Below are 27,359 nucleotides of genomic sequence, written 5' to 3'. Positions count from 1 at the left end.
ATTTGCTTAAGCTGCTTAACTTCCAAGTCTTAGATTACTCATGGGTTTATTATTCCTGTGGATTAAACAAAGTAATCTATTTAAAATACCCAAATGCAAAGCAGCTATCCAGTAAACATCTATGAATAGGCCTATGGAGAGGTGAGATCAACTGTTTCCTAGAATTAAATTCTAAATGGAATTCATTTTGTGGACACTTACAAGAAACACCGCTCAGCATAATGGAAATGTCTTTTAGTGCAATTTCATAATAGACATGGAATCATTATTTGGGTGGCTGGACTGTTCACTGAAGTATAGTTGTTTTTATCATCTCATATTCACCTTGTTGGTGAAGGAGGGATCTCCCCCACTAAATAGTAGGAGATAACCAGACACATAGCATGAGACACTGGACAGATGAAATTGGCAGCAGTTTATTAGTCTCATCTGCTCACAGCTCAGGGAGAGAGGTCACCACATGCCATGCAGGGTCACAGGAGAGTTGCATTTGGGAATAGAGTGAACCAGTAGGGGCTGTGGAAGGCAGGCTTTATAGTAACAAGAGGAAGAGGCAATTCCTGGATCCTCCAGATGTGACAGGCTTGTTGAATAAGTTTCCGGGCCAGCAGGAAAGTGAGCCAGGTTGAGACCCAGGTGGGGTACAGTTGACTGGCTGATAGGGGAACTTAGAAGGGCGAGGAGCCTTCCTGCTCGCTCAGTGGGTGAATAGGGTGCACATATCTGACAAGAGCAGGGGACTGCATGGCCAGGCCTCTGAGGCCCTGACAAGCCCATAGACATCAAAACAGCACATGGGGTTTCAGACCTTACAAGACAGAAATAAAATATTGAATGATAACTCTTCAAAGAGAATATGACAAACATAATTTTACAAGATCCTCTTGGCCAATATGCATATTATTACCTTTTACGTATTGTGACTTACAATGGCTAAAGTCTGATTGTATTATAGGTCTATAACAGATCAAACCAATATCGTTAACTATAATTCACTATTGATAGGATCTGAATATACTCATCCCAGGAACGATTTAAAAAACACATTCCTGGCCAGGTGCAGTGGCTCATGCCTGTAATCCCAGCACTTTGGGAGGCTGAGGCAGGTGGATCACAAGGTCAGGAGTTCGAGACCAGCCTGGCCAACATGGTAAAAACCCCTCTCTACTAAAAATACAAAAATTAGCTGGGCGTGGTGGCACACGCCTATATTCCCAGCTACTGGGGAGGCTAAGGCAGGAGAATTGCTCGAACCTAGGAACCGGAGGTTGCAGTGAGCCGAAATTGTGCCACTGCACTCCAGCCTGGTGACAGAGTGAGACTCCGTCAAAAAAATAAAATAAAATAAAATAAAAACACATTCCCACATGCATGGATGGTAGGAAGCTACTCCATTTACACTTCCAGCTCCCAACTCCTAACCTACTTAACTGGACTTCCTGCAAGGCTGTGCAAGAAGGCATGCCTTTCCATAAGGAACAGGGTGCCAGCCTATTGCCCCTGGCTGTAACACTCAGAAGCTCTCTCTGCAGTGAAAGAATCACATTAACTCATTATTCCCCACCTAGGATTACTCTTTCCAAGTGCAACTGTTGGGCAGAAGAGGCAGAAGAATGAGAAAGACAAACCCTGCAATCTCTGATACTCCCTCTTCCCTCTCTCAGCCCGCATACAAAGTGGATGTTTCCTTGTACTCCTCAGTCCCGTTCCCTCCCTACAGCTAATTGGCTGGCTTGGGCCAAAAGGGAAAAGTGAACCAGCTGTGGAATGAAAATATGAGTGGTGTCAGTGAAATAAGGGGCTGCCCAAGTTTCTTCTGACTGCAAAGGTGTTGATGGAATAAGTCCTTTTTGCTGTCCCCTAGAAAACAGTACCAATCTCCCTCTTCAATCTGACTGTGTTCTCTTATCACTGAACACTGCAATTTCATTTCAAGCCTGTAATACAAATGGCTACAGAAACCTGAGGTGTCTTTCAAAAAATATTTGAAATAAAATAGAAAGACATGTATTGTATACTCATGAAGCTGTCTCAAACTGTGAATAGAACATTACCTACTCCTCTCTGCCTGCTGATAACAATTGTAAATTTTCAGAGAAAGTGAATAGTTGCATGTTTGAACAGGTTTGTGACCCACTGATCCCTATGAATGCAAACTACAAATAAGGCAGAAACACACAGGAAATTGGACTGATTTCTCACTGGTCTGAGTTAACTGCTCTCTCACCCTCTGTGCTGGCCTCAGAATTGCTGGTAAAGTTCGACTAGAGGTTGCTTCTATGGATTTCTGAGACATGCTGCCCACATCTCCTACCCATTCTCCGTTTCACTCTCCATTATCTCATTAAAAGTGGGTCTGTATGTCAATACTGTTCAGCAGAGAAGAAAAGTAGCAACAAAGGAGAGGGAGATAGCTAGTTCCAAGCAGAGTGGTTTGGCTGAATGGTTAGAGATATCACTGCCCAAGTGACCACAAGATCCTTGGAGAATGTCAACTTCCAACTTTAGAAAACATTTAACCTACAAACATACACAGAAGGGTTCTGAACAAGAAATTTCAAAATTAGGCTCCTAATATCTCATTTTTGACCACTGCAATAATAAAGTCATTCTGGGTTTGTAGGCACACTATGAAGTGTAGAGAAAAAGTAGGTCAGTTAGAGAAAAGAGACGGACTAGATTCAATGACTACTGTTTCCTTATGGAGAAGAAAACCGGCCACAGAAGAGAATACCAATGGTTTCTCTGTGCTGGATGAAGAAAAGGAAGGGATGGTCTGCACAGAAGCTGAGGGGGTATTTGGCACACAAGGGAGTTATTTCTAAGGTGGTAGCTGCTGCTGCTTCTGTGCCTTCCTCATTGACCTCCACAAAGGACTTGTGCATGACCTTGGACAAGTACAGATCCTTCTTAGACGACATTCCTGAGAAGTCTGACCTGCCCTCTTCAAAGGTGTCAACCATGCCCATACTGCGAAGGACATCTTCCATGTTGTAATTTTCCTCCAGTTTAAATCTAGGAAGGAAAACTTCCACCTTTTCTTCAAACATCTTGTGTGGTGTTGTCCATTCTATGAATCTCTCATAAGAAAGTTCTTTTTCCACCTAAAACAAGAGAGTTGGAGATTTAAAAATCTAGATCAGTGTTATCCAATGGGACTGTTTTCTATGATGTTAACATGCTCTGGCTGAGTTGCCTAATGTGGTAGCCATGAGCCATATATGGTTACTGAGCACTTGAAATGTGGATAGTGCAATAAAGGCCTGTTTTGTAAATTTAATTTTTTAATGTGTACATCATCACAAGTGGCTAGTGGCTACCATATTGGACAGCACACATGTGGAAGAAAGCACATTAATGTGAAACCATTCAGGTAGGAGATGACTTTACATTTCAATGCCTTGACTCCTGAATTCAAGAAACTTAGTCAAACCTTTTCCTTCAAGTAGAAACTTACAACTTAGAATATATTTGTAGGAGAATGACTGTCCTCTTAAAGTGTGATGTTCTGTCTTAACAAAAGCATGCTGATAGCTCAGACCTATCTTCTCTTTTACCCAAATTTCCTTCCAATGAATCCATCACTACTTTTTGTTCTTTTAACTTCCAACATCTTTCAGCCCTTCCTCTGCCTCTGTTGCTGCTGCCTTCATTCAGGCCCTAATTGTGTCTTGCTTGAAATGTCATAGCAGCTTCCTTTCTTATCTCTCTCCATTCTCACTTCTTTTAATTTGTCCATTGCAGTCATAAGGATTAGCTTTCTAGAGAAGCAAAATGCTACCCTGCTAAAAGTCTTCATTGGCTCTCTAACACCTTGCTACTCAGTGTGCTCCATGGGCCAGCCGCCTCAACATCACCTGGAAGCTTGGTGGAAATGCAGCATCTCAGGCTCCATCCCAGTCCTACTAAACCCGAATCTATATTTTAACAAGATCCTTGGGTGATGTATAGACTCAGAGCAGCTCTTCCCCGTATGACTGCTTTCTGAAGGGAAAACTCACAACTACTGGGCAAGGCTGGAGTGAAGACTACTAATATTAGTCAATGTCATACTCTGTGCATTGAAACAAACGCCTTATATAGGCCATCTCCTTTATCCTGCAACAACCCTCATAGAGAGGTACTGACATCATTTTCCACAGGGAGGAAAAGGCTAAGAGAAAAAAAAAGTAAAAATTGTAAAGCAAGATTTTGAAGGCTGACTTGATTTGGCCCCAACCTGAGTCTTTTCTGGAATAAGAGTCTTTTCTTTTTTTCTTTTTTTTTTTTTTTTTTTTTTTTTTGATGGAATCTTGCTCTGTCACCAAGCTGGAGTGCAGTGGCACGATCTCGGCTCACTGCAACATCCACCTCCTGGGTTCAAGTGATTCCCCTACTTCAGCCTCCCTAGTAGTTGGGACTACAGGTGCACGTCACCAAGCCCAGATACTTTTTGTATTTTTAGTAGAGATGGGGTTTCACCATGTTCGCCAGGATTGTCTCGATCTCTTGACCTCGTGATCCACCTGCCTTGGCCTCCCAAAACACTGGGATTATAGGCGTGAGCCACCGCACCAGGCCAAGAATTTTCTACATTGTGTTCAGCACTTAGAACAACATCCCACTAGATATAACCATAAAAAGAGAAAAAGGCATGTGGCCAAATATGTCAAGAAAACATTGGTAAAACCAAATTTTCGAAGTTTTTTTCCTAAAAGTTTGTTAGAGATGAGAAAATGCATACTTTGGACACTCATTACTGTTTTCCAATCAGTGTTTTCATCTGGAAGCATGATGATCATATTCAGCTCCTCTCCAACATAAGGAAGCAGTAAAATTTTAGTTAATATTTCCTTTGCATAGGTCATTTGAAAAGTAGATTTCTGAAACATCATTTGCACAGGTTTTTCTTCGCTCTATAAAGGAAACGTAAAAATTAACTTGAAACACAACCGTTGATACATTGTACATACATCAACAGAGCTGGCCACTCTCTGACCTTGGAAACACTTTCTTCCCTTGGTCTCTAGAGTCCCATATTGGCCTCTGCCTTTACTGGCCCATGATTTTTGCCTCAGTCTCCAAACACTGGGGTGTCCATGGTTCAATCCTTACTTTACTTTCTCTTGGTGAACTTCAAAGGAATCAGAATATATCACTCCAAAATACGCTACTTTTGTTTAAGAATTATTTTGAGGTGAAGGCATTTGAGTTCCTGAAATATCTTATCTGCCTACAGCAGAACCTCCCAAAAGGACTCAGAAGCACTCAATTGTCATAAATTTGTTTTTTGGGAACAACTTTAATGTTTTCAAAACTGAGAACTCTGTATACACTCAGCCAGACACTATGACTGGACTATTATATCAGCTATCCATTCTACTGTAAAGGATCCATTTATCTCTTTAAAAAGTCATTTCTTTTTCTCTAAATATCCTTTTTCTCTTCCCTTTCCCATCCTAAATTAGGTAAATACACCACCAATTCTAACCACCCATTTGAGTTATTCATAACTGAGGTCTCCCATGTGTATGTGTGACATACGGGTTGATCAATTTCTGTTTGCTTTTCTCTTGTAAATTCTCTTTTGTTATGCTATGAGGCCCTAGCCAGTGATCCCGGCAAGATAGAGGAAAAAGACTTTTTTTTTTTCCCTATAATTCCATTTAGTCTCTTGAATTTAAGTATGAAACCAAATTTGCACCTCTGGCCTGGAGCTCACCCCTGTAGTCTAGATTCATCAATTTTGCTGCCTACTCAACATCTGCATCTGAACATCTAACGTATAAAAGAAACCTCTAATTTTACATGTAACACTGGGTCCCTCACAATCCATTCCAAATCTGCTCCATCTCTCATCTTCCCTGTCTCAGTTGATGTGGACGCCATCCTGGAGCTAACCTTGACTCCTGTCTTTCTCTCACACCATATATCTGACCCATTATAAATTATATCAGCCCCATCTTTAAAATGTAAGCAAAATCTAACCCATGCTTCCGTCCTCCACCGCTATCATCCTAGTCCTGGATGGTGCAATAAACTCCCAAGAGACTGCCCTGTTTCTTCCCTTATCGTCTCCGTGATTATTCTCAGCACAGGAGCCTGAGGGCTACTGTTAAAACACAAGTCACATCATTCCTCAACTGAAAACCCTTCTGACTCAGAGCAAAAGCTAAAATCTTTGAAATGACTAGCAAACTGTGCCTCAAGATGGGACTCAAAAAGTTACAGATTTTAGAGCATTTCAGATTTCAAGTTTTCAGATTAGGGACCCTCAATCTGTACTTAACTCTGCTGTTGTGGGATTAAAACAACCATAGACAATATGTAAACATATGAACATGGTTGCTTCAATAAAACTATATGTATAAAAATAGGTGGTGGGCTAGATTTGACCATGGTCCATAATTTGGTAACTCCTAGTCTAAAGAGTTCCTCTCCTCACCTCCAAACCCCCAAACCTCTGGTATTGCAATAGAAAAGGATCCAAGCTTGGTCTTTTTAAGTAACTGAATAATTCATTAAATATGTAATTATATAGATATTTCATTTTATTTAGAAATAAAAGTGCTAATGAAAAGTAAAATGAAAGAATTAATACCAAATCAAAATCTGTGATCTTTGAGGAAATGTATAGGTTGGTGCACTTAACACCCATTGCAACTACTGTAGTTTTCGCCTTTTTCTACTGTATAGGCTAGAATAGAAGATACAGTTCTTCACCTCCTTATGGCTTACAAGAGTTCTGGCCAGTAAAATATAGAAAAAACCATTTCCTTTAATGAGTAATACAGTAGAACCTCAGGAGAGAAGGCTTTTACACCACCCACTTTGTTCTTCCCACTTTTGCCTGGATTGTGAGCTTAATGTCTGAACCATCTTAGAACCATAAAGAAGTAAGTCATGTGCTGAAGACAACGGAGCAGGAGAAAGAGTTTCACCCACATCCCACATCAGCCCTGGCCTCTGCCTACCTCCAGACTTCCTGTTAAGGGAGATGAGCTTCGAGAGTGTAAACAGTATGTGCAGAGTTTTCTGTCAATTGCAATTCAACAAAATCCTAACGCACATATTGTTAAAGAAATTTCAAGAAAGAAATATTTGCCAGGAAAAAAAGGAACAGTTCATTTCAGAATAAAGCTAGAAAGAAAATACATTTCTTGAAAAACTGAAGACCTGGGTCCAGTCAGCCTGGAAGATTTAACAAATGATCAATAATTTACTTATTTTTTTTCTGTGTAATTTTGTGTATGTCCAAACATTTCTAGAGTTAAACAAATAAGAAAGAATAAATGGATTTAGAGTAATATAAAAGTCCTTCTGCAAACAAAATATTCAGAGTTGGAGGTAGCTAAACTCTGTGTCTGTACTGTGTATGTGTTTTTGCTCACCTGGTTGTGAAGCAAAATTTATGTTTATTTATCTTTATGATTAAAAGAAATCTGAACATAATTCATTGGTTCAGTACTTATTGAGTGCAAATGTGTGCTAGGTCCTTGTAAGGTAGCATTCTCTACACTCAAATAGCAACAAGCAAAGCAGGAAAACAGACACCTGATTCAACCATTGTAATGCCACCATGGAGAGAGGCAGGGGTCACTGTGACAGCTTAGAGGAGGAGACAGCTTGGGGAGGTGCACTGTCAAGAAGGGCGTCTTGGAGGGGCCACTGGCAGAAAGAAAGGAGCACGAAGGTACAAACGGAAATGAAGATAGAGAAACAGGCAGGATCCAGATCATGAAGAGCCTCACACACCATACCATGGAGTTTGAATTTTATCTCACAAGTTTTGGGAAGCCAAGGGCTATACACTCAGACGTGTGATATAGATAGTACCCAGCATAGATGAGATAGAGAGCTGGACCAGAGGCCTGGGAATATGTAGCCACTTTTGATGAGACATAAGAAAGAGATGAAGGGCAAGATAAAGGTCTCAAGGTTTGGAGGGGAATCCAGCTGCTAAACTTCCAAAGGGTCATCTTAGTCAAAGTTCTTGAAGTTAAGCTTCTTGCAGGTGTTAAAGCCAATACGACAGTTCCTTAAAACACACTTGATAGTGCAAAATACTCACCTTGCTGATTTTAAAAGGCATTTCCCTTGTTCTGTGTTTTCCAAACGGACTATCCCAGCTTCCTTTGAAGTAGATGGCATTCACGAGAATCAGCTTAGTCAGTGAGCGAACTGAATGTGGAGACAGCACCTCTGTAATTTTACCTGTAAAGAAGAATTAAAGAATCATCTAGTTAAAAGTATTTCCAGATGTGTGTGTCCAAGAGGGTGTTCAGATCATGTGGTCTCTTTGAGAAGGCAAGCTGCATGAAGGGAGTTCTTAGTGTCCCAAAATTAATTAATTATGTAAGGGAATGCTTGTCCTTACAATAACCATAGTAACAATACTGCAATAGAAACTTGAGATAGAGCTTTTGTAACAAAAAATACCACAATTCATATAGAATGCATAAAACAAACTGGTAGTTATTAATAGGCAGAGGATGAGCTGATAATATATTAGACAGAAAGGAATGATTAATGCCTATGGCTTAAAGAAAGAAACACAATGGATTTTCAAAAAGGTGAGCAGATGTAGCAAGTGTAAAGAACAGTTTAAATTAAGAACTTGGCTGGGCACAGTGACTTGCACCTGTAATCCCAGCACTTTGGGAAGCTGAGGCTGGTGGATAGCTTGAGGCCAGGAGTCCGAGACCAGCCTGGCCAACATGGCGAAACCCCATCTCTACTAAAAATACAAAAAAATTTGCCAGGCATGGTGGTGCTAACCAATAATCCCAGCTATTCAGTAGGCTAAGGCATGAGAATCGCTTGAACCCGGGAGGTGGAGGTTTCAGTGAGCCCACATCGTGCCACTGCACTCCAGCCTGCAAGACAGAGCCAGACTCTGTCTCAAAAAAATAAAAATAAATAAATTAAGAACTAAAGGCTAAAAAGGCCTTGGCCAAGCATCCTGCCACATTACATAGATAAACCATAGAGTATGGCAATACCAGTGAGGGAGACAGCTAGAAATTTTTAAATTCAAATTTTAATGCTATTTGTGAAAAGAAAAACTACCTAATATTAACAACCAAAAAAACCTGGAAGAGATTATTTCATCTAGAGAAACATCACAGATACTTGATAAGGGAAAAGCTAAAGCTAGAGAAAAGGTCTACGAGTTGGCAATATTTCCAAAGAAAGGTTTAATGTTTGCATAGTTGTTTAGAGAAAAAAGGACTCCTTTTTATATTTGACAGTTTTGTAAAGAACTGACTATAAAACTGTTTAAAATATTATCGAAACAGAATAACAATATATTTTCACCTTTAGTCTTATCAGCAACCCAGGAGTTTACACATGTTGTGGACTTCTCTGTATCATTCACAAAGTCTAGCTGTTTTATCGTTGCTTGGTAGAATTTCCCACAGGAATCTGTAAAACCCTAGGAAAAACCAAAAAACATAATTTCACAGCTACAGAAACAACTAATATCACTGCTTACTTCTTCATTGTGCCACCTCAGAAAATCAATAATTTTATGATTTACCATATATAATTTGCAAATAAAGATGAGGAATTAACCTAAAGTCCAAATTCTTTTCAGCTATTCCTAATCTTAGCTTATAAACTAAGCAACACGGTGGGCTGCATATCAAATGATTTTCATCAACCGCTGGATCCTTCATGAGAGTGGCAGTACACCCATCAATGAGATAATTAAAAACACTGAGAAATCTCCAAGAAGACATAGAAATCTTTAATACGTAAGCACCTAATAGTGGACCATCAAGACACATAAGGCAACAACTAATAGAACTGAAAGGAGAAATAGATGAATCCACTATTATAACTGGAGACTTCAATACCCCTCTATCAGAAATGAACAGATCCAGCAAGCAGAAAATTAGCAAAGAACATAGTTGAACTCAAAAACAACATCAAGTAACTAGATATAATTGATATCTCTTGACTACTTCATCCAACAAGAGTAGAATCTATATTCTTCTCAAGCTTACATGAAACATTTACCAAAAGAGACCACGTTCTGGGCCACAAAGCACAACTTAGCATATTTAAAATAATAGAAATCATGCAACGTCTGCTCTCAGACAATAACGAACTAAACTAGAAATCAATAAGAGAAAGATGGCTGAAAATTCCAAAAGTACTCGGAGATTCAATAACACACGAATCACAGAAGAAATCTCAAGTGATATTAAAAACAGTTTGAACTAAATGGAAGTGAAAACACACTGACAACACTAAATGCTGGTGAAAACGTGGAGCAACAGGAACTCTCATTCATTGCTGCTGGGAATATACAATATTGTACAGTCACTTTGGAAGACAGTGTGGAAGTTTTTTATGAAACTAAAAATATGATCCAGCAATCATGACCCTTACCATTTACCCAAAGGAGCTGATAAAACCTGCACACAAATATTCATAGCAGCTTTATTCCTAACTGGCCAAGGTAGAAACAAGAAAGCTGTCCCCCACCACCGTACTAGGGGATGTTAATCACAGGAGGGACTATGCATGTACCTTTTGCTCAATTTTTCTGTGAACCTAGAATTGCTTTAGAAAATAAATTCTTTTTTTTTCTTTTTTACAAATGGTGACTATAGAAGCTGTCACTCCTGTAAACTATTAAATTTGTTGAGTGAGGATTAACACAGCAAGAGCTACATTTGCCTCTACATTTTAGAACAACAGAATATAAATATAAGCCTGTTGTTCCATAAATTATATGGGAGACATATACAATCCTAGACCAGCAGTGTCCATCGGAACTTTCTGGGATAATGAAAATGTTGTAAATCTGCAATGTCCAGAGTGGTGCCACATAGGCTATTGAGCCCTTGAAATATATTAATGGTTAGTTGGACTGAGGAGCTGAATAATTAATTTCATGGAAAGCTTATACTCATGTACATAGTGCATAGCATTATGGATGTTTCAAACTATGATCAACTTTCCAAAAAAGTTCAAACTATATTTAGTTAATATATTCTGTAGAATTATAATGATCTTAACAGAAACCTACACAATGCCATATAAAAGCAGAACATTTGGTGGAAATTAAATGAACTGAAACTGAAATTAAATGAACTAATTTATGGACCATGCATTATAGAATTGTTTCCCAATCTTTCTCTCAAACTGCTTATAGCTAAATATTTAATTTCCCTTTCCATAATTTTGCTTTTATTATAGAATTTTATACTTCTGTATCAGTATGGCATGGAGAGGAAATGTGACAGTAGTTAGGAACACAAGTTCTGCAACTTACTAGTTGTGTGACCTTCAAATATTTGCTTTTCCTCTGTTTATGCCTCCAAGTTCTCTCCTGTAGAACAAGGAAGCAGTAATAGCTACACCTCACAAGATAACTGTGAAGTCCTGATGAAATATCACCTTTTCATGTAACATTTTTGAATTCTCGGTACTACACAACTGATCGATGTACACTATTTCACTTAATCCTCCCATAATTCATGCTTTTCCAAAATTGCTGCCTCTGCCTATTTTTCAGTGGTTTGGAAATTATTTAAATCTCTCAGTGTAAGAAAATAATCTGAAGGCAAACTGATTAATCACATATTGATGACTTCTTGCACGCCTAGGTGATCTTTCCATCTTTTAAACGTGTTTTTAAATAACTGTCTGCTATTTTAAGTTACTATTTTACAAAGTGTGGCAAATCAAACAAAAAGAACATGTAATTATATATTGCTATTGGTATGGGATTCTTGAAAATAAGAATAAACAATAAATTAATCTGAAATGGTTTACAAATATTTCTCATCTTTTTATTTTATATTCCAATATCGAAATAACATTTTAAATATCAATGCTTTTCTTTCAAAATATCCACCACGAATTGATATTTGGTTGTTAACATTTTGGTTGTCTTTATATAGAAAACTAGTAAACCAGTAAAAAGATGGCAATAAACTAGTAGCTAAGACTAGTAAAATAAGTGAAGTCGTAAAATCACAATATCATATACAAATCTTATAAATATTTGACTTTTATGTCTTACCACCTTCACTTTATACCAATCTGTTTGCAAACAATTAATTTAGAGTCGAAAACAAGTTTGAAAAAATACATATCACAGTAAGAGTGATATCCTCAACAAAAATAATTCTTATAAGTCAATAAGAAAAAGACATACAACCCCATAGAAAAGTGTGTAAGAGGATATATAAATAGGCAATTCACAGAAGAGATAGAAATGCTCAATCCACATAAAATTGTTTAATCCCATTTATAATCAAAAGTTTTTAATTTTATTTGTTGCTTCTCTTGTTTTGTATTAACCCTTCCCTATCACATATGTTGTAAATATTCCATCTCAGATTCTTTTTTAAAAACTTTATTTTAGGTTCACGGATACCTAAGCAAGTTTGTTATATAGGCAAATTTCATGTTTCAGGGGTTTAGTATACAGATTATTTCAACCATGTAATAAGCCTAGTACCCGATAGGTAGCTTTTCAATCCTCACCCTCCCCACACCCTTCTCCCTCAAGTAAGCCCCCATATCTGTTATTCCTTTCCTTGTGACCATATGTACTGGATGTTTACCTCCAACTTATAAGTGAAAACATGTGGTATTTGCTTTCCTACTCCAGTATTAGTTTGCTTACGATAATAGCCTCCAGTTCCATCTCTGTGGCTGCAAAGGACGTGATCTCATTCTGTTTTATGGCTGCATCGTATTTCGTGGTGTAGATGTACCACATTTTTTTAATACAGTCTACTGTTGATGGGCATTTAGGTTGATTCCATGTTTTTGCCATTGTGAATAGTGCTGCAATGAACATATGTGGCTTTATGGTAGAATGATTTCTGTTCCTTCGGGTATGTACTCAACAATGGGATTGCTGGGTCAAATGGCAATTCACTTTTAATTTTCTTGAGAAATCACCAAAGTCCTTTCCACAGTGGCTGAACTAATTTACATCCCCACCAGCCGCATAGAAGTGTTCTCTTTTCTGTGCAGCTTCACCAGCATCTGTTTTTTGACATTTTAATAACAGCCATTCTGACTGGTGTGAGATGGTATCTCATCATGGTTTTGATTTGAATCTCTCTAATGATTAGTGATGTTGGCAATGTTTTCATAGGCTTGTTGGCCACACATATGTCATCTTTTGAAAAGTGTCTGTTCATGTCCTTTGGCCACTTTTTAATGGAGTTGTGTTGTTTGGTTTTTGCTTGTAAATTTGTTTAAGTTTTTTTTTTAAATAGATTCTGGATATTAGACCTCTATCAGAGGCATCGTTTGCAAATATTTTCTCCATTTCTATAGGTTGTCTGTTTACACTGTTGATAGTTTCTTTTGCCATGCAGAACTTTTCCGTTTACTTAAGTCCCATATCTCAATTTTTGTTTCCGTTGCAATTGCTTTTGGCATCTTTGTCATAAAATATTTGCCAAATCCTGTGTCCAGAATGTTATTTCCTAGGAGGGGTAGAGCGATCTTACTTCTCCCAGGAACCACAACTGTGGCCTCTATTGGGGCTATGGCTTTGGTGCTGGTCTGCTACGGGGCCCAAGGCTTGTAGACGTCCCCCTGGACTCCAGAATTACCCCTAGAAAACGTCCAGGTGGCACTCTGCCCCAGTCTAAAAGCACAGTGGGGAAATGCGGTGGGGACAGGAGGATTCTCCCATTCCCAGTCTTGCATAGGTCCCTGTGGACAGTGTGAATCCCGCTGGGAACTCTCACTCACTCATCCTTCCCCATTTTGTAGGGGTCCTCCTGACTGCACTGATCCCAGAGAGGCTGGTGCCCAGATTCACTCCTGTCTGCTCTGTGTGTTCCCCTGCTGCCTAGATGGATCTCGACATGGTTTCTCAGATGATCGGCTTTCAGGGTCAGTGTTCACTACCCCTTTTGTTTCCTCTCGGTGACGCCAGCATCAGGAGATCCTTTTAGTCGGCCATCTTGGCCCCACCCTTCCAAAAGTTTTAAAGGTTAACATTATGCAGTTCCGCTGATGGTGGGTGAACTGAGGACCCTATAAATACCCCTTGTGGAATGTAAATGGCTACAAAACTGTGGAGAGCAATTTGGTAATATTTATGAAAACCTCAAAGCTTCATTCCCTTCCTCCCTTCTACAAATTCATTTTAGATAGTAACTCATACACATACGCACAAAACTGTGTAAAGAAATACTCCTGTCTGTAATGGGCCAGAGTAAATAAGCTTAAGTACTCGTCAATGCAAGAAAGGTCTATTATACCATGGTACAGCCATACTTAGGAATACCAGACAAGGGTTAAAAAGAGTAATACAGATCCATGTATACTGAGATGGAAGGAATTTAGGACATATTTTTAAGGAAAAGCTAACAAAGTATAAAACAATATGCATAGTACAATAACATTACATAGGAGAAAAACTCATGAAGCAAAGTTTTTGTATGTGAAGGAGGAAACATCAAATCTATGAAAGCTCTAACATTAAAAAAGGGAGTTGTGGCATAAGAAAGAAGCTGATGACATCTCTTGGTTTATATGTGTTGTTTGTGTTTTTATATAACAAGAAATTACTTCAGTACTTTTCTTTTCAAAAACTAAAAAAGTCATGAAAGCATTGTCAGTGAATGCAACCAGTGTAATTAGCCAAAATTAGTTTTAAAAGATTTTCATTGCTGAAAAAACTAGTCAAACTATTTAATGCATACATTATAGTGCCATAATGCATAGAAAATTAAAAATATCTGCAAAGCAATTACTAGAAACAGTCATTTTCACCACATCTTTGTTTTGGCTGATTCATTTTCAACTGTGTTATGCTCTGTGTCAGTTCTTTTATGAAGATTATCTCATTAAAGCTTCACAAAATTCTGAACAGTATTTGCTATACAGCCTGTGCTACAGATGATCAAACTGAATCAGAAGATGCGTGTGAGATTCGTGCGTGGAGTTCTGAGTTCAGGACCACCTGCAGGAATTCATAGCCCACATCCATTCTCCTACTTCCTACCACATTGTTATCTTTATTTTCCTAATAAACAAGTATGACTTACTGTGAGGAAATCATAAGACTTTTCTCCAAAGAGCCCGTTGGCAGTTCTAAGCACATATTCAGTGTCAGTTCTGTTAATTGCAACAAGAAGTGACTGAAAACCTCAGCGAATATCTCCATCTTCACCCCCGATTTTACTAAAACAAAGTGCCTGAAAATAAAATAATAATAAACATACACATTCTCAGTATTCTGTGACTTCAAAATATAGGCACAACAGTAAACTCAGCAATATGAGATTTACAGATGCTTACTACAGCTTAAAAGATGATCAATCTAATAAAAGATAGAGAGTGTCTCAAAAGCCACCCGTCTCCCTACCTATACCACTTCTAAGGCCTCCCTATAAGCACATCCTAAAAGAAACGACTGTTATCTAAGTATTGGTATAAGTGGATATGCCTTTTGCAAACCCTAACAAAATGACTCAGATTTCTTGTGCTATTTATGGTACTTGGTCTAAAAACGCAGCTGCCAACCATGTGTCCTGTCTCTGCATACACATGGTGCTCCTGACAGTAAAAGATGGAGTCTCTCTCCCCTTCTTTAGAATCTGGGCTGGCCATGTGACTTGCTCTAAACAGCAGAATGCAGAACTGGCTCTGTTCCAGGCTTAGCCCTTAAAAAGTCTGGCAGCTTCCACTTTTCCTCTCTTGTAACCCAGCTACCATGGTCGAGAAGCCCAAGCTATCCTGAGGAAAGACCACATAAAAGGAGGAATGGAAAGACTTGTTTGTAGGGAACTGAGGGCCCATCCACTAGCCAGCACCAAGGCCCAGACATGGGAGTGGAATCTTCTTGGACCTTCTAGCCCAGTTGCCTGCAGAAGCACCCACATGAGTGACCCCAGGTCACCAAGAAGGTCAGGCCTTGAAAACATGCTCCATCCTGCCAATTCTCCATCCACATCCTGTGAGACTACCAGAGTTGTCTGTTAAAGGAGGAATTTCTTCGAGACTTGAAATGCAGAAGTCCAGCTCAACTGATAAATTGATAGCATTTATTGTTGTCTTGAAGTGGCTTTACATACCTGAGACATCTGAGCTGCGGTATTTCCCTTTGCCCCCATGAAAACCACGGCCAAGGCTGACGACATGCTCAAGGGTGAAAAAAATAAGTTGTTTGAGTTGTTTTCCCCTAGCTTTTTCAAAAGATTTAATGCAAATGTGCCATTTGCTTCTGATAGAGCATCCATGATGGTGAGCCTGAAACAATGGATTTTTAAACAATATTACATTAATATAGGCTTACATGTGTATTTACTTTTCACTTTATTTATTACTAGTTAAATGGATACTTGTTTTCATTGAACAAATAGGTACACACACAAAAACTAGACTAGGGCTTTTCTTAAAAGATGTCATTTAATCCATACAAGCTGATGAGGTAGGCACTGTGAGTGAATGTCTGCACTTTACAAGCAAAGAAATTGAGCCTTCACTGTTTAAGTCTGTTGCGCCTGAGATTGCTCAACTACAAACAGAAAAGCAGGCATTAGAAACCAGGTCTTTGTGGTTCTAGGGCTCCTCTTAATCACCATGGTATAAAGACTTGCAACAAAAGAAGCAGCAGAAAGCAAGAAAGATACTTGCTTAAAACATGAAATTTGTAAGTAGAAAAACTATTGATTTCCAATACTGGTAAAATAGGTATTCCCTCCTATGTTCCATATGTGATTATGTAAATTGGGACACCAATATTTTCAGAATGTAACTTAGAATTATGTTTTTATAAATGAAGGAAGGAACACAGGGAGGGTGGAAGGGTGGGAAAAAGAAAATGCCGTGAAAATATTTATACCTTTAGGATGAAAAATTCCATTTCAAAGAATTTCACTAAAGATAAAGCTCACAAGTACTGATAAAAACAGTATGCAGAAAGATGACTACTGGAGCACTTTATAAGCTACAGAGAAAATATTTAAATACCCAGCAACAGAGAACCAGTTAGATTCTGTCAAATCCGTGATTGAATATAAATGGAGATATTAAAAATCACAGTAATGCCATGAGAAAATACAATATTAAGTATAAATTAAGAATAAAGTTACATATAAGTATAATTCATAGATAAAAAGACTACAGGGAAACACTGAACATCACATATTTCTGGATAATGGGTAATTCTAATTTTATTTATATCCTTTGCTATTTTCCCTACAATGTGCCTATATTTGTTTCAGTGTCATTTGGTCATTGTGCTTTTATGAAATTAATGGACTTGCACTTAGTTGAAAAGTGAGATAACACTAGGCGAGATCTTACACAAATCAACCAGTGTCTTCCCACTACTCCCAGCTCCCTAGAAACAATCAAACCTCAGTGCACCCTTTCTCTTGGTATTTACTTTCATATTTAGAAATAATTGTGTATACGACTATTTTTAACCCCACAATTTTTGACATTATAAATTGCCTTCCTAATTTAGGGTTGATGATTAATTTTCTTTTATCACTTACCGTACTTCACTTCCTCTCTCCAAGTGTTTGCTTTATTGCATGCAACTAAATAGTATTCACTGCTAAGCCAATTAATGAATAATGGATGCATTGCTTTTTTTACATGTCTGTTTTTCCTTATGTTACTATTGCCTTCCCCCCTTTTCTTGTTTTCACTTTTTAAAAATCTATGGCAAATTCCCCTCCCACCAAATATTCTACAGATCACTCAAGCTCTTTCAGTAATTTCTTCATATGCTCAACCACATATGAGTAATCTATCACTCCCATTTCTCATCTCCCACAGTTTCCCCCCTGCTGGTGAGTGCAGGTTTATTTAATCTGTAAGATTTTCATTCCCAAAGCGGAATTTTCATAAACAGAGAACAACTTTTTCTATTATTATACCTTATTTAGTCAATGATCAATTAATTTCTTGTTAATTTGGTAAACAAATTGTTTTCCTTAAACTTTAAAGCACACTGCTAACACAGCAAATACGTTATTTTAAACATTTAAGCATTGATGATAAAGCTCAATGTATCAGATGTTTTAAAGTTGTAATCACTTTAAAGAACAAACTTACAAAGTTAACAACCATATCATTAATATAAGAATTTGTACAATAATAAACTGAATAAATCAACACTTATAAATCCGGTAAACTAGATTCTCCTAAGACTTTCAAACATGTTTTAAAATACAACTATACAACAGTGATTATAAAACTTATTTCTAGCACACCACTAGTAATACTGTGGGTTTTATACACTTTATCTTCACTCTATCTTTTTGTATTTCCTAGAGTGATAGTAATGCTTATTTTAATACTTTTCTGGGGTTAAATTAATAACAGACCATCTCCTATTCACAAAAACAATAGGATGGGGCTGCCAGATTGATGATTGGGACATGGGGTCTGACTGACCTGACACTGCTACTTTTCAGGTCATACTGCTTTTTAGAGCCAAACAAATGTAAGGACCATTTTGCGGTTTGGTCCTACATTGGGATTTCGCAAAGACAACTATTAAATTTGCTTTTTTTTTTTTTTTTTTGCCAAATGCCTTTCCTTGAAATGAAATACTATTTGAGGTTCTCGTGCATCTGATTTGCGTAACACAGGGTTCTATCCACAAGTTGGCTTTCAAAGTCTCCTGGTTTAATATTTGGACCTTCAGGCTGGTTTTTGTAACCACTGTGCCTGTCAACCTAGGTGCCTATAGTCACAATTCCTACACAGCAGTCGTATATGAATCATCACACAGCATTTCTTGTAAACATTATTGAAATTATTTCCTGCCTCCTTTAAACTCATCTTACTTTTTTTTTTTTTTTTTTTTTTTGAGACAGAGTCTCGCTTTGTCCCTCAGGCTGGAGTGCAGTGGTGCAATCTCGGCTCACTGCAACCTCTGCCTCCCAGGTTCAAGCGATTCTTCTGCCTCAGCCTCCTGAGTAGCTGGGACTACAGGCCCATGTCATGGCACCTGGCTAATTTTTGTATTTTTAGTAGAGACTGGGTTTCACCATATTGGCCAGGCTGGGTCTCGAACTCCTGACCTCGTGATCCGCCCCCCTCAGGCTCCCAAAGTGCTGGGATTACAAGCGTGAGCCACCGCGCCCAGCCCATCTTACTTGTTTTATCTGAATTTACTAAAGGACTCATTCTTGGCTTTGTTGTAACATGTATTTCAATTAACACATACTGGTTTTTGTTCTTGAGCAAATTCTTACAACTTGTCTACTGGGAATCTCTGTAAATTCGTTACTTTCTTTTTACACTATCCCAACATTCTTGCTTTCTGGCAACAGTATAGTCCTCATTTTGATTTTTTTCCAGTCCAAAAACATACTATCAACGCCTCTCCTGGTTTCTTTTAAAGGAGGAGGAATGTCAAGTACAAATTCTGAATACTAAGAGCATACGAGTTTCGGTAACGACAAATAAATACTGCTGCTGTTGTTTTTCCTGGAGGTCCCAGGCCTCACAGCCCCTTCCAGCACCCAACAGAAACTTCACCAGGGTGGGAGGCCTCATTGTCTGTACCTACTTCCAGGTCCTGCAGGATGAGTGGAGCCCAGGCAGGACTTTCACCCCCCAGCTCCTCGCCCATTCGCCCTGGCCTCCCCTCCCCGCGCCTGGACCCATAGGGCACACAGCCAGGTGCAGCCAAGTCCCTGCCCTTAGGGAGCCCCCGCCAGAGACCCAGTGAAGAAGGACAGCCCCAGGGAAAGGTCTGGAGCAACAGGTGCGCTGAGCACTTCACTGGGCTTCCCTTTCGTAGGTTCCCGCCCTTTTCCTGGGCTCAGGAGCAGGTAACGAGAATCCAGCGTGTGGGAACCACTCCCAAAGCCAAACACCTACCCCAGTTCTCCGCGCAGCTGCCCAGGAGCGAGGTGAGACCTGGTCGGAGTGGCGGGAATAGACATGTCGGAGCGGCGCCGGGTATTAGTTCCCGGTGAGTGGGAAGGCGGGCGGAGTCGAGCCCAGCCAGGCACCACCTAGCGGGCGCCTGGGCAGGAGGGCGGGGCGGGTCCCGCAGGCCGCGGGGATTTCCTGATGTGCAGGAAGCGGCCAATCTCCGTGCGGGTAAAAGCCCCAACTGTCTGGGGGTTTTCGGTCAAGAAGCGATAATGCGCTTTGGCTATTTGGGGTTTTTCGTGGTTCCATACAAATTGTAGGGTTTTTTTTTTTTTTCTATTTCTGTGAAGAATGACATTGGTATTTTGACAGGGATTGCATTGAATCTGTAAATTGTTTGGATAGCATTGTACTTTTAACATTAATTATTCCAACCTATGAGCATGAATATGTGTCCATTTTCTGTGTGTGTTCTGCATGTTTTTCTCATCAGTGTTTTATAGTTGTCCTTGTAGAAGTCTTTCACATTTTTAATTACATTGATTACTAGGTATTTTATACATCATATTTCTTATAGCTATTGTAAGTGGGATTTCTTTCTTGATTTCTTTTTCAGACTGTTCACTGTTGATGTATAGAAATCTTACGGATATTTTATATCCATTTTGTATTCTGCAACTTTACTGATTCATTTATTAGTTCTAGTAGTTTTTGAGGGGAGTCTTTTGGTTTTTCCGATTATAAGATTATGCCATTGGTGAGCAAAGCTAATTTTACTTCTTCCTTTCCAGTCTGGGTGTCCTTTGTTTCTTTTTCTTGCCTAATTGCCCTGGCCAGGACTTCCAGTCAGATACTGAATAAAGGGGGTGAAACTGGGCATCCTTGTCTTGTTGCAGATCTTATAGGAGAGGTTTTCAATTTTTCCCTGTTCAGTATGATATTAGCAGTGGGTTTTTCATTTTGGTTTTTATTGTTTTGAGGTATATTCCTTCTATACCCAATGTGTTAAGGGTTTTTATCATAAAGAGATGTAGGATTTTACTGAATACTTTTTCGGCATCTATTGAAATGATCGTGCAGTTTTTGTTGTTGGTTCTGTTAATGTAATGTGTCACATTTATTGATTTGTGTATATTGAATCATACTTGCATACTCGGGTGAATCTCACTTGATCGTGGTGAGCTATCTGTTTAATCTGTTGTTGAATTGGAGTTGCTAGCAATTTTTTGAGGATTTTTTCTGTTTTTACCTGTTGATGTGATGGATTCCTTTGATTTTCAAATGTTGAATTAGCCTTCTACACCTGCAATCAATCTTACTTAGTCACAATGTATAATCCAACTATTTTACACATAGTTTGATTTCATTTGTGAATATGTTGTTCAGGATTTTGCATCTATACTAAAGAAAGATATTGGTCTTTAAGTTTCTTTTCTTCTAATGTCTTTGTCTGGTTTTGTTATCAGAGTAATTCCAGCCCTATAGAATGAATTAGAAAGTAGTTCTGCTTCTATCTTCTGAAAGAGATTTAGAGAATTGGTGTAAAAGTTTTCTTAATTTTTTTTAGAATTTACCAGTGAGCCCATCTGGATCTGGTAATTATTTTAGAGGGCTATTAATTATTGATTAATTTTTTTTTAGTAGATATAGGCCTATTCAAATGTTCTATTTCCTGTTGTGTGACTTTTGGCGGATTGTGTCTTTCAAGAAATTGATCCATGTCATGTAGTTTATCAAATTTGTGGGCACAGAACTGTCCTGAGTATTCCTTTATGATTTTTTATCGTACATGGGATTTTTAGCATGTCACCACTTTCATTTCTGATATTAGTAATTTAGGCTTTTCTTTTTGCTTAGCCTGGCTACAGTCTCATCAATTCATTGATCTTTTAAAAGAACTAGCATTTATTTTCATTGATTTTCTCTCTGGATTTCATTCATTTCTGCCCCCATTTTTATTATTTATTTTGTTTTGCTTAGTTGGGTTTAATTTACTCTTCTTTTTCTGATATTCTAAAGTAGAAGCTGTGGTGACTGATTTTAGAGTTTTTAAAACAAAGTTTCTACTTTTTTAATGTATCCATTCAATGTCACGAATTTTTCTGGAGAGGTGACTCACATGGTCCGGTAAGCCAAGAAATGTTAAGTGTCTAAATAGTAAACTCTAACCTTGGGTGAGTAAAATATGGAAACTAGTGGATTAAATCATCTGTGATTGAATCCATTGCTTAACTCACTAAATTAGTTAAGCAAATATTTACCTTCACTCCTTCATCTTTAGCCTCTTCACTTTTTTGAAGTCTTATCTCATAATTATGCTCAATATCTTATATATTTTTAAAAACACACTTTTTTTAACTTTTGGATATGATTTTATTTACATAAATTTCAAGAAAATGCAAACTGATCTATAGTGACATAAGGTAGATCAGTAGTTGCATGGAACGTGAAACTGAGGAGACAGCAGAGAGAGGTGGGTGAGAGGCAGTATAAAGGAGAAGGGGATACTTTGGTGTGACGGATATGTTCATTATCTAGATTGTTTTTACAGGTGTGTACATGTATATATACATATATCCAAATGTATCAGATTATATATTTTATTTTTAATTAATTAATTAATTTTTTATTAATGTTAATTATTATACTTTAAGTTCTGTGGTACATGTGCAGAACGTGAAGGTTTCTTACATAGCTATACACATGCCATGGTGGTTTACTGCACCCATCAATCTGCCATCTACGTTAGGTATTTCTCCTAATGCTACCCTCCCCTAGACCCCAACCCCATGACAGACCCCAGTGTGTGATGTTCCCCTCCCTGTGTCCATGTGTTCTCATTGTTCAACTCCCACTTATGAGTGAGAACATGCGGTGTTTGGTTTTCTGTTCTTGTGTTAGTTTCCTGAGAATGATGGTTTCCAGCTTCATCCATGTCCCTGCAAAGGACATGAACTGCATAGTATTCCATGGTGTATATGTGCCACATTTTCTTTATCCAGTCTATTTCTTGTTCTAGATCCTTGAGAAATTACCACACCGTCTTCCACAATGGTTGAACTAATTTACACTCCCACCAACAATGTAAAAGTGTTCCTATTTCTCCACATCCTCTCTAACACCTGTTGTTTCCTGACTTTTTAATGATTGTCATATCAACTGGCATGAGATGGTATCTCATTGTGGTTTTGATTTGCATTTCTCTAATAACCAGTGATGATGAGCTTTTTTCACATGTTTGTCAGCCGCATAAATGTCTTCTTTTGAGAAGTGTCTGTTCATATCCTTCGCCCACTTTTTTTATGGTGTTGTTTGTTTTTTTCGTAAATTTGTTTAAGTTCTTTTTAGTCTGGATATTAGCCCTTTGTCAGATGGATAGATTGCCAAAATTTTTCTCCCATTCTGTAGGTTGCCTGTTCATTCTGATAATAGTTTCTTTTGCTGTGCTGACGCTGGATCCCATTTGTCAATTTTGGCTTTTGTTGCCATTGCTTTTGGTGTTTTATTCATGACGTCTTTGCCCATGCCTATGTCCTGAATGGTATTGCCTAGGTTTTCTTCTAGGATTTTTATGGTTTTAGGTCTCACATTTAATACTTTATTACATCTTGAGTTAATTTTTGTATAAGGTGTAAGGAAGGCGTCCAGTTTCCGTTTTCTGCATATGGCTAGCCAGTTTTCCCAACACCATTTATTAAATAGGGAATCCTTCCCTCATTGCTTGTTTTTGTCAGGTTTGTCAAAGATCAGATGGTTGTAGATGTGTGGTGTTATTTCTTAGGCTTCTCTTCTGTTCCATTGATCTATATACCTGTTTTGGCACCAGTACCATGCTGTTTTGGTTACTGTAGCCTTGTAGTATAGTTTGAGTCAGGTAGCGTAATGCCTCCAGCTTTGTTCTTTTTGCTTAGGATTCTCTTGGCTATGTGGGGTCTTTTTTGGTTCCATATGAAATTTAAAGTAGTTTTTTTTTTCTAATTCTGTGAAGAAAGTCGCTGGTAGCTTGATAGGGATAGCATTGAATCTATAAATTACTCTGGGCAGAATGGCCACTTTCACCATATTGATTCTTCCTATCCATAAGCATGGAATGTTTTTCCATTTGTTTGTGTCCTCTCTTATTTCCTTGAGCAGTGGTTTGTAGTTCTCCTTGAAGAGGTCCTTCACATTCCTTGTAAGTTGTATTCCTAGGTATTTTATTCTCTTTGTAGCAATTGTGAATGGGAGTTCACTCATGATTTGGCTCCCTGTTTGTCTATTATTGGTGTATAGGAATGCTTGTGATTTTTGCACATTGATTTTGTATCCTGAGACTTTGCTGAAGTTGCTTATCAGCTTAAGGAGATTTGGAGCTGAGACAATGGGGTTTTCTAAATATACAATCATGTCATCTGCAAACAGGGACAATTTGACTTCCTCTCCTCCTATTTGAATATGCTTTATTTCTTTCTCTTGCCTGATTGCCCTGGCCAGAACTTCCAATAATATGTTGAATAGGAGTGGTGAGAGAGGGCATCCTTATCTTGTGCCGGTTTTCAAAGGGAATGCATCCAGCTTTTGCCCATTCAGTATGATATTGGCTGTGGGTTTGTCATAAATAGCTCTTATTATTTTGAGATATGTTCCATCAATACCTAGTTTATCAGGAGTCTTTATTTTTTACACCTTGGAAATAAAACGCCGCCTTTTCATTTTTCCATTTTCCGTCAAGTTTCTTTATAAAAAGTGTATACATAGAGTGTTGTCTTTTTTCACGTTTAGTTCTCTCCTGACCCCACTGCAGTTAGAAGTCCACCCCAACATTCTCTGAAATTCCTCCTGATAAGGTCACCACTCCTTTTTTAATTGCCATGGCCAAAAGATACACCCCAGGTCTTATCTTATTTTGTTTGTTGGCGACCTTTAGCCCTTTCGTCTTCAGCCTTCCCAGGATGTACAGAGCCCCCTTCCTTTCTTGCTCAACTCCTTTGCCTGGTATCCAGATTCCTTTCCTCCCATTCTAGACCCCCTACTTTTCACTATAATATGATCTTATCATGATCTTATCATATGACCTTAACTGTATCCATAGGTTCAACTTTCAAATTTTACTTATTTCATCTATATAGCTAACTTGGCTCTTGAGTTGTAGACGTTACCTGTGTACAACTGGACATCTCTCAGAAACCTGGGTGCATCCCTTCCCAGTTCTCTTCACTAAGTGATCAACAGCTCTGCCATTTCTATCACCTTCATGCTGCTTCAATCCACTCTCTCTTTCTCACCTTCATCACATCTCATTTCTCTCCTAAACAATTAATTTCCTTACCTACAGTTCTCCTGATCAATGCCAACTTATTCTCTCCTCTGAAGTCCATATAAACATTCCTGGACTTTTTTTGGTTAGTAGGCTGTTAATTATTGCCTCAATTTCAGAGCCTGTTATTGGTCTATTCAGGGATTTGTCTTCTTCCTGGTTTAGTCTTGGGAGGGTGTATGTGTCCAGGAATGTATCCATTTTTTCTAAATTTTCTAGTTTATTTGCATAGAGGTGTTTATAGTATTCTCTTATGGTGGTTTGTATTTCTGTGGGATCAGTCATGATATCCCCTTTATCATTTTTTATTGCGTCTATTTGATTCTTCTCTCTTTTCTTCTTTATTAGTCTTGCTAGCGGTCTATCAATTTTGTTGATCTTTTCAAAAAAGCAGCCCCTGGATTCATTGATTTTTTGAAGGGTTTTTTGTGTCCCTATCTCTTTCAGTTCTGCTCTGATCTTAGTTATTTCTTGCCTTCTGCTAGCTTTTGAATGTGTTTGCTCTTGCTTCTCTAGTTCTTTTAATTGTGACTTTAGGGTGTCAATTTTAGATCTGTCCTGCTTTCTCTTGTGGGCATTTAGTGCTATAAATTTCCCTCTACACACTGCTTTAAATGTGTCCCAGAGATTCTGGTATGTTGTGTCTTTGTTCTCATTGGTTTGAAAGAACCTATTTATTTCTGCTTTCATTTCATTATGCACCCAGATGTCATTCAGGAGCAGGTTGTTCAGTTTCCATGTAGTTAAGCGGTTTTGAGTGAGTTTCTTAATCCTGAGTTCTAGTTTGATTGCACTGTGGTCTGAGAGACAGTTTGTTATAATTTTTGTTCTTTTACATTTGCTGAGGAGTCCTTTATTTACAACTATGTGGTCAATTTTGGAATAAGTGCAATGTGGTGCTGAGAAGAATGTATATTCTGTTGATTTGGGGTGGAGAGTTCTGTAGATGTGTATTAGGTCCGCTTGGTGCAGAGCTGAGTTCAATTCCTAGGTATCCTTGTTAACTTTCTGTCTCGTTGATCTGTCTAATATTGACAGTGGGGTGTTAAAGTCTCCCATTATTATTGTGTGGGAGTCTAAGTCTCTTTGTAGGTCTCTAAGGACTTGCTTTATGAATCTGGGTGCTCTGTATTGGGTGCATATATATTTAGGATAGTTAGCTCCTCTTGTTGAATTGGTCCCTTTACCATTATGTAATGGCCTTCTTTGTCTCTTCTGATCTTTGTTGGTATAAAGTCTGTTTTATCAGAGACTAGGATTGCAACCCCTTCTTTTTTTTGTTTTGCATTTGCTTGGTAGATCTTCCTCCATCTCTTTATTTTGAGCCTATATGTGTCTCTGCACATGAGATGGGTCTCCTGGATATAGCACACTGATGGGTCTTGACTCTTTATCCAGTTTGCCAGTCTGTGTCTTTTAATTGGAGCATTTAGCCCATTTACATTTAAGGTTAATATTGTTATGTGTGAATTTGATCCTGTCATTATAATATTAGCTGGTTATTTTGCTCGTTAGTTGATGCAGTTTCTTCCTAGCATCAGTGGTCTTTACAATTTGGCATGTTTTTGCAGTGGCTGGTACTGGTTTTTCCTTTCCATGTTTAGTGCTTCCTTCAGGAGCTCTTGTAAGGCAGGCCTGGTGGTGACAAAATCGCTCAGCATTTGCTTGTCTGTAAAGGATTTTATTTCTCCTTCACTTATGAAGCTTAGTTTGGCTGGATATGAAATTCTGGGTTGAAAATTCTTTTCTTTAAGAATGTTGAATATTGGCCCCTACTCTCTTCTGGCTTGTAGAGTTTCTGCCAAGAGATCCACTGTTAGTCTGACGGGCTTCCCTTTGTGGGTAACCTGACCTTTCTCTCTGGCTGCCCTTAACATTTTTTCCTTCATTTCAACTTTGGTGAATCTGACAATTATGTGTCTTGGAGTTGCTCTTCTCAAGGCATTCTCTGTATTTCCTGAATTTGATTGTTGGCCTGCCTTACTAGGTTGGGGAAGTTCTCCTGGATAATATCCTGAAGAGTGTTTTCCAACTTGGTTCCATTTTCCCTGTCACTTTCAGGTACACCAATCAGATGTAGATTTGGTCTTTTCACATAGTCCTATATTTCTTGAAGGCTTTGTTTGTTTTTTCTTACTGTTTTTTCTCTAAACTTCTCTTCTCACTTCATTTCATTCATTTGATCTTCAATCACTGATACCCTTTCTTCCAGTTGATCGAATCAGCATGTGTCACATGCATGTGT

General features: G+C 38.4%; 1 protein-coding gene across 2 annotated transcripts; it reads right to left on the bottom strand.

Annotated features, from left to right (window-relative positions):
• Window positions 1–400: 400 nt before the first annotated feature.
• Window positions 401–19,933, bottom strand: LOC100444914 (serpin B6). Of its 2 annotated transcripts, none has more exons than XM_054538049.2 (6): window positions 19,822–19,933; window positions 16,050–16,224; window positions 9,298–9,415; window positions 8,051–8,193; window positions 4,740–4,895; window positions 401–3,104 (listed from the first exon to the last, which is right to left on the bottom strand). In XM_054538049.2, exons 1-6 carry the CDS (start codon window positions 19,884–19,886, stop codon window positions 2,700–2,702), a joined length of 1,062 nt encoding a protein of 353 aa, XP_054394024.2. In that variant the 5' UTR covers window positions 19,887–19,933; the 3' UTR covers window positions 401–2,699. The 2 variants fall into 2 exon arrangements, with proteins under 2 accessions (XP_054394024.2, XP_063573001.1); XM_063716931.1 differs by having other exon boundaries at window positions 4,724–4,895; window positions 19,822–19,920.
• Window positions 19,934–27,359: the final 7,426 nt, after the last annotated feature.

Source organism: Pongo abelii, chromosome 17 (genome assembly GCF_028885655.2).
Source record: "Pongo abelii isolate AG06213 chromosome 17, NHGRI_mPonAbe1-v2.0_pri, whole genome shotgun sequence".
Classification (NCBI taxonomy): Eukaryota; Metazoa; Chordata; class Mammalia; order Primates; family Hominidae; genus Pongo; species Pongo abelii.
This window is presented reverse-complemented; position numbering and strand designations above follow the sequence as displayed.